At 39.3% G+C, this 7,913-nt stretch overlaps 1 protein-coding gene across 3 annotated transcripts; it reads left to right on the forward strand.

Moving 5' to 3' along the window:
- The first annotated feature begins 1,888 nt into the window (after window positions 1-1,888).
- Window positions 1,889-7,709, forward strand: LOC116849813 (ras-related protein M-Ras-like). 3 transcript variants are annotated; one of them, XR_004379205.1, is made up of 6 exons: window positions 1,889-2,055; window positions 2,297-2,443; window positions 2,755-3,077; window positions 4,035-4,351; window positions 4,447-4,717; window positions 6,806-7,709. XR_004379205.1 is itself a non-coding variant. In XM_032827370.1 (5 exons), the coding sequence occupies exons 3-5, from the start codon at window positions 2,888-2,890 to the stop codon at window positions 4,534-4,536; spliced, it is 597 nt and encodes a 198-aa protein (XP_032683261.1). In that variant the 5' UTR covers window positions 1,889-2,055; window positions 2,297-2,443; window positions 2,755-2,887; the 3' UTR covers window positions 4,537-4,901. The 3 variants fall into 3 exon arrangements, 2 of the variants coding, with proteins under 2 accessions (XP_032683261.1, XP_032683262.1); XM_032827370.1 differs by lacking the exon at window positions 6,806-7,709 and having other exon boundaries at window positions 4,447-4,901; XM_032827371.1 differs by lacking the exon at window positions 6,806-7,709 and having other exon boundaries at window positions 1,889-2,443; window positions 4,447-4,901.
- The last annotated feature ends 204 nt before the right edge of the window (window positions 7,710-7,913 follow it).

Consider the following 7,913-nt stretch of genomic DNA (forward strand, 5'->3'; position numbering starts at 1 on the left):
GGCTTGAAAAGAGACTGGCATTTGCGACGTGAAGTGAATAATATCTTTTTTATTATTTAGATTTTATTATTTATTATTAAAAAATACCAAAATATAAGCATTGAAAAATAATCCTAACCCTACCCGACATACGTACACTCGTGGTTTAAAAGGTTTGTGCACCGATTTTTTGTAGATTTCGGAACGCGTACTAGTATACGTAAGTTTGACCGCGTAGGTTTAATCATACCATAAAATAGCTGCGTAATAAAACTTACGTATACGCAACTAGTTAGAGAATCGAGTTCCTACTTCTCTACCGATGGATAATTAGGGCGTTTTGGATTGGTTGAAGTCCAATAATTCAAAGGAGCTTTCCTTTAATTAATTTTATTTGTCCTCGTCTGGTATTCTGGTTTAAGAACCTTAATTAGTATAAAAGTGCTAATTCTAAACCCTTGACAACGGTTCGGAACAGAAGAACCCATTTAATCCAGCGCAGACGCATTTTAAAATGCTCTACTTGGGTATAGAGTATACAGAGCATACAAGTTTGGAAGCTAGAAAACACTCGGAAGCGTCCTATGAAAGACGTTGGTAGTATGAAATTGTTGTTGGTTGTATAGGATATGGCAGTCGTGTTGTCTTCTCGCTTGCTTTTCCTCCATAGGTAGTACCATACACTCACGAGTAGAACTAACGGTAATAGGACCGGAACAGTAATACAACTAATATTATTAGAATAAAGAACAAACAGTCCAGATTGCTCATGGAGGCTTCTTCCAGCCCACTTTCGTTTTCTAATCTCGTCATTCTTATGGCTTTCGGTTGCGATGCGTCCACTGTCTGTTAACTTGAGAACACGGCCAGTCCCGGCTGAATACCGACGCTCAATCGATGTTCGCTCGACGCTCGCTCACTCGATGTTATCCCTCAGGACGACGATGGGACGGCGACAAATTCGTCACCGTTGCGCTATCCAACGCGTGCTCACCAGAGATGAGTAATGGAATGAAACTCGCGATTCTTCACTGAGCACCAGGGTTGGGTACGTATAAGGCCCTTGCAGAATGCCAGGCTACAGACAATAGAAATAGGCATTAGCCAATGGGAACAGGGAATAGAAATAATTGACCAATCCGAATTCCTATTCCCTGTTCCTATTGCCTGTTGCCTGGCATTCTACAAGGGCCCTAATGGCTCCTGCACACAGGACGTGGTAATGTTTGTCGCGCAACAGCCAATCAATATGCTGTTTTCCCTAATAACCTTCTAGCTCTTACAGAAAAGTAACATATTGATTGGCTGTCGCGCGGACTTCCGTTGCGCGGCAAGCATTACCGCGTCCTGTGTGCAGAAGCCATTATACGTACCCAACCCTGGGGGTCGATTGTGTATCTCAAAACAGAGTGAAAATGACAAAAGTGAGCAAATTTACTAGAATATTTATAACTTCGTTGGTCAATGTCTAGTGAATTTGCTCACTTCTGTAATTTTCATTTTGTTTCGAGATACACAATCGACCCCCTGGTGCCCAGTGAAGAATCGCGAGTTTTCACGTACGATCACGCATCACGATGAGCACGCGCGTGCGACACGGATACGCCGACGGCGAAGTGCAGATATATTTTAAAACTCTATTAGGATGCGTTCCCATTTAGCGCATCACGCGCGCGTCGTCCGAGTTAAGCCAATCAAATCGTCCCATTTTATTCGGCGTAAAGTACGCAATAAAATGGGACGATTTGATTGGCTTAACTCGGACGACGCGACGCGTGACACGCTAAGTGGGAACGCACCCTTACAAGACGTTATTTCGGGAATCTATTCAAGGATTTCTATCCACTACTGTCTTCTGCACACAGGACGCGGTAATGCTTGCCGCGCGGCGGAAGTTCACGCGACAGCCAATCAATATGCTGCTTTCCGTAATAACTTTTTAACTCTTACGGAAAAACAACATATTGGTTGCGCGGACTTCCGTCGCGCCGCAAGCATTACCGCGTCCTGTGTGCAGGAGCTATACGAGTCGCCACCGTCCTCAGAGAGGAATCGAGCATGTAGTATGACTCAACGGTAGGTCAGACAAATTTTTATTTTCGGTAATAAAATCGTACAAAAAGCCGAATAAGTAATTTTGTACTTATTATATTACTTTAAATTGATATTTAAAACACTTTACGTTAGTGTCTCAACAGAGTCAGTATTTTACTATCTCCATATTTTATATCTTTTCTCCGTTATTAATATCGCTTCGTTGCAACGTATTACGGCATTATTTTAATCGACGCACGTATACATTGTTGTGTGCGAGCAGTTGTAAAAATATACGTGTACATACACGTACTCACACATCGCACGAGCGTGCGGAACATTACCCACACATATACTTGCGTGCATATTGCGCACGGTACGCGGATTGACAGCTGCCAGCACGAGAAGCAGAAGTGGCGGATCATGTAAGGTGAGTAACTCGTCAATATAGGGATTGCTCGTTGCGTAAAACAATTAATTGCAGCCTCGCGCCGTCATTGTCGCAAACGTAGAACAATCGTAAAACGATGAGCATTTCGACGCTAGCGGAAGTTCGCTCTCGTGCTGTCGCACGCGTGATCGACACACCCGCTAGATCGACGATGCTGTTCCATCATGATTTCGTGTCCGCGCGATTCTTCATATTTAAACAATATTTCTCGCATCACATCGATAGCTTTTGCATATTTTTACCGAAAACATTCGCGCGAATTCTTAAAGGATTCCGTATGAATGTCACAGGATATTCATCGTGTCAACGAAACAACTTGCCATCCCAGGTGCGGTTACACTGCCAAGGATACACTAGACAGTTGGCAGAATAGGTAGACGCAGGAACAGTGCTGAGAGAAGGAGTGGGCGACCCAAAGGCGTAATGACACGTCCTCCCAACAATGACAATCTTATGACCTTTAAGTTGGTCGTCGTTGGAGATGGAGGAGTCGGCAAGAGTGCCCTTACTATACAGTTCTTTCAGAAACTGTTTGTCGCAGACTATGATCCGACCATTGAGGATAGTTATATTCAACACACGGAAGTGGATGAGCAGTGGTGCATCTTGGATGGTAAATCTACTTTTCTCTGTTGAGTTACTCTTTAAATTTCTTGGAGAACAATTTCACTCAAAACAAGCAAACATTCAGTTGGAGCGATAGTAAAATAGGAAAAAAAGAATAGATGTTTAACTTTAACTTAAGGAATCTATTCACCTGAATCAGAGTGCTTGAAATTATACAAAAGTTTAACATAACATTTATCACAATAAAACATAGTTGTTAAAGTGTTATGTGACTTGTCTGTTCATGAGACATTTAACACTATCTCAATTTTACACAATTTATTAAATTTTATGTAACTTTATGGTAGCAACGATATAGATGGTCACTATTTTAGTGTCACTTTGTAAAAAATGATACTATCCAAATAAAAAAGCTTATTGTTATAAATGTTATATATTAGGAAAGCAGAAGAAGAAAATAATATTCATTACACTGTTTTTAGGTAATGATCGATTGTAAACTAGAATATTGTTGTTTTATGTTTTGAGTAGTATTGAGTGAAAGATAGAGTATTATGAAAGTAACTTCAAATTAACATTTATTATTTAGATGGTAAAATAAATATATGAAAACGTAATTTTGTTCAATGAATAGTGAACTTACGAGTTTCCTTTGATATGCTACTAAAAATACATCTCCTGGGTGCTCTGAAAATATGCACCTGGTGAATAAACTCCTTAGTTCCAAGAAGAATGAATATTTAACTGCATCTTGGAAGGTATTCTTAATCTATAGAAAAATTAATGTTCCAATCAATTAGAATATATGTAAGATCCTGTACAGAATACAGCCAGATTTATTCTATATAAAAAAAAGAATCCTTGCAATTAGAGTAAGTTTGCCGTTACTCTGTTTTTTAGTAAAATTTAACTCCAAGAAATTTAGAGAGTAATAGAAATTCTTATCAATCAGTCTTTTGCTTCAAATTGCACTCATTGTTTCTCTACATTCATGTTTCCGCAGTGTTGGATACTGCTGGCCAAGAGGAATTTAGTGCCATGCGCGAACAGTACATGCGGAAAGGCGACGGATTCCTTTTGGTATATTCAGTGACTGACAAACAGTCGTATCAAAATATCGTCAATTTTTATACTCAAATCCTGCGGGTGAAGGACAGGGACGTATATCCCATGCTCTTGGTCGCCAACAAAGTCGACCTGGTGCACTTGAGGAAAGTCACAGAAGAACAAGGGAGAGAATTGGCTCATCGTTTGGGCATATCTTATATCGAAACCTCTGCCAAAGATCCACCACTGAACGTGGACGCCGCGTTTCACGAGGTGAGAAATGACAAACGGCGAATCTGTTATCGACGCCTCACGCCGCGTTACTCCCGTTGTTCGATTGACACGGTGTTTCGCGCTGTCTGTTCCAGGTTGTTCGCATTATCAGGAACCAACCGCCAAATGAATTGGAGAAGAATCAAAGGAAACGACGGCGCTCGAGAAAGTGCAATATTTTGTAAGTCCCGCGGAAGAACGGAAGACATACGTGTAACTCACATGCAAGAATCAAGGGCAACGGTGTTACCGAGTTGTAGTCGCGCGACGTCTCTGCTACTTTCTCGAGAATACGTCCTTGTCGCATCGTTAAATTCGGGAGGTCCTTGGGAAAGAAATGATTCTGCTCTCCTCCAGTATATATAGGTATCTATGACTGTTTTTTTACCTTCCGTTCCTTGTTACTGCGGTAGTACCATGACGAGTATTACTATGGAGCATCCTTTTCCGTATTCCGCGAACGTAATATATCTATGGAAAATAGACACCATAGAAGGCGTGCCAATGCAAAGAAAGGACAAAGAAAAATAAAGGAATACTGGGAAAGTTACGATGTCTGTAACCGCGAAAATGAATTTAGATTTCTTCTTTTGGTCTGACTTTCCGGTTTTAATTTAATCGGTAGTTGGAAAACAAAGAAAAAGAGAAAAGAAGGAAATAAGTTAGAGACATTGACTGTTCACTCTCTCGCCTGATAAATCGAGACCACGTCTCTAGCCACGCGTACACATCAATTTTCTACCATCGAAAAAAAAAAAATATGGAATTGAGCGTTTTTTATTGGACGACGCATAATATATTAGGGGAGTTTTTTACTTCTCCGCGAGATCTCTTTGTCATGAAATGACTATAATGGTTTCGTATATCGGAAACTCACCTTATATCGAGCTCACTTTTCACGTAGCCGTTTGTATAGCTTTAAGCGTGTTTATTTCGTCACGTCAGTGGGGCTTTTCCGTTCCTTTGTATAGTCGGGATGTTCCCTCGCCACACACACACGATTTATCACATTTTTCTAAGATCGAGCACATTAAATGTGTGTCCTCTCGTGACTCGAGTCCTCCCGTTTTTCTACGCTAGAGATATTTAGGAGAAGCGCGATATTGCATTACAAATTGTTTGCGTAAAATCGATAGAAACGGAATAGCATATTGTGCGCATTGTTTCACTTTTTACGCGACAACACAAAGTAACGAAACTACAGAAAGCGAGAAGAAGAATAAGAAGAACTCGAAGTCTATACGACCGTTATATTATAGAGTATCTTTAAGCGCGATAGAAAACGCGGAATGAAATTATGAAATAATTTCCGATTATATAGTCTGATTATGCTCGCGGATTTTTTATCAACGACTATTATATGCTATTAGTTAGTATCGTTAATATTTCGTCTGACGGTTTAAATGCTTTAACGTTAACGAAGGAGATCTTCAGTTTCATCATCGACGAAGGTAGGGCAAACCGGGGCTATTTCGCCATCGGGATGAGTTGGCAAAATCGATTATTTCTACTGTTCTTTAATAGATTTCAAAATCAAATAAACAGAGATTTCAGAATCATCTTTGACATGTTTAACCAGTTAGTTGTGTATGACGAATATACTCGTCATGCGTAAAAAGTTCTTATCATTTGCTGTTTAAATTAAAATTTTAGCGAAAACTAAAGATTAGTACATTTCAAGAATTTTAAAATATTTACAACACAATTTAGGTACACACTTTTAAAAGAGAGCAACACAGCTAACTGGTTAAAAATCTTGTTTGCTTAATTTTGTAACTTGTTAGAAAATATTAGAAAGAACCGAGTTTGCCAACTTACCCCAGTAGCCAATTAGTCCCGATCTACTTTCCACTAGCTGTTGGGTGCCTGATGCACCAATGAACTATTGGGTTGATCCATAAGTTCGTGCGTTTTTTTAAACGGAACTAGAACACCACATAGCGCGCGCTTCGCGCGTGCCACTTTAGCCTTTTTGTTGTACTATTTACAATTTATATTACAATACTCGTTTTTACAAATTATATTCCCAGCTAACACAATGTTACATATAACATACATGTTAGTTGTAATTTCCTATTACAATAAATATCAAATTTATATGACGCGAACAACACAACCTGATCTGTCACCGCGGCTGACAGCTGCAAGCGGCACGAATTCAACTGCGACGGGATCGAGACAATCGAGACGGTCGAGACGGCCAATTAGCGTCGCGGAAAAGAGGCTTCACCCACTTCGATATATTCGAGATTTAGTTAACACGCACTTTTTCTGATAGGATTGAAATGCGTTTTATTCTTGTTAAAAAAAAAGACAACTTCAATCAATAATATATGTGGCATTCTGTCCGATAATCTCTTGCCATCTTTCGCGTAATTTCATAATTCCACTCGCATAAACTTCTTGTGCTTTTCCGGCGAGGAAACGTTCCAAGTGATTTTTCACATCTTCTAGAGAAGCGAAGTTTATAATGAGGGAGTACTGTAATGAACGAAACAGATGAGGCAACCGGAGGAGGCAATGTCGGGCGAATATAGTGGGCGAGGCAAAACATCCCAGCCGAACTCTAACAATTTTTACGGAAGCAAAAAAGCACAATGCACCGGGAAACTCATTACTGCCTTCCATTTTCAAGCCGCAACAAAGGCAACCGTACTTCTTTAAACGCAATCGTTTATACCATAAAATGTGTATCCGAAATGTCAGTTACCAAAGCATATGCATAGATGGCCAATTATACACTAACTATCCTTTTGGTATGAATATGCGAATGCTAACTAGACAAAAATCCGTACGAACCGACGCATCAACCCGATACATTCGACGAATTCGTATCCGGGAAAATAAAATGATCGAAAAACGGGGCAATATATCGCCTTTGCTACCAGTTATTTACTTTTGTATACATAGAGGTCTGGTGTAGGAAACATACGTATCACGTTGATAGGCTGTCTTCGGTTTATAACGAAGACAAAAATAAGCAACGTGAACACGCGACTGCATGTTTTCGTGACCGTCGTCAATTTTGCATTAAGGGACACTTTGTATTAAGTATATAATTTTTTTTTTCGTTCGTTGTTGTTATTTATTAGGATAATTCTGATGCCAAATAATTGATGGCAGTTTATCAAATATATGAACTTGCGTCAGAAGCTTCCGTACTTGCTCAGTCAGAGAAATAAATTGAATTAATTTTTTATTAAATTCCAGTTATTTCTTTACTCACATTGTGAGAGATCGAGAACACTAAGAAGTATTATATCCGATCTATATGTTGATTTGTTATTGCTATTTGGCATTGAGTTGTTTATTTACATATATATATATATATATATATATATATGTATGTATCTTTCATCATAAACAGTATCAGAAATGATACGTTTTTATTTTTAATACCTCTCTAATGCCAATTTAATATATGGATTTTGTGGAGGTTGCGTTGCTTAAGTTCAGATCTTAGGTAATCGCTCGCAGGAGGAGGAAGGTGTACGCAGTGAATACGATGGAAGTTAACATACAAATATGAATTCTTTATTCTCCCTACATGCTTCTTGTGTGT

This window comes from Odontomachus brunneus, unplaced genomic scaffold, assembly GCF_010583005.1.
Source record: "Odontomachus brunneus isolate Ranch 3 - 2012 unplaced genomic scaffold, Obru_v1 Obru_scaffold_126, whole genome shotgun sequence".
NCBI classification, from domain to species: Eukaryota; Metazoa; Arthropoda; class Insecta; order Hymenoptera; family Formicidae; genus Odontomachus; species Odontomachus brunneus.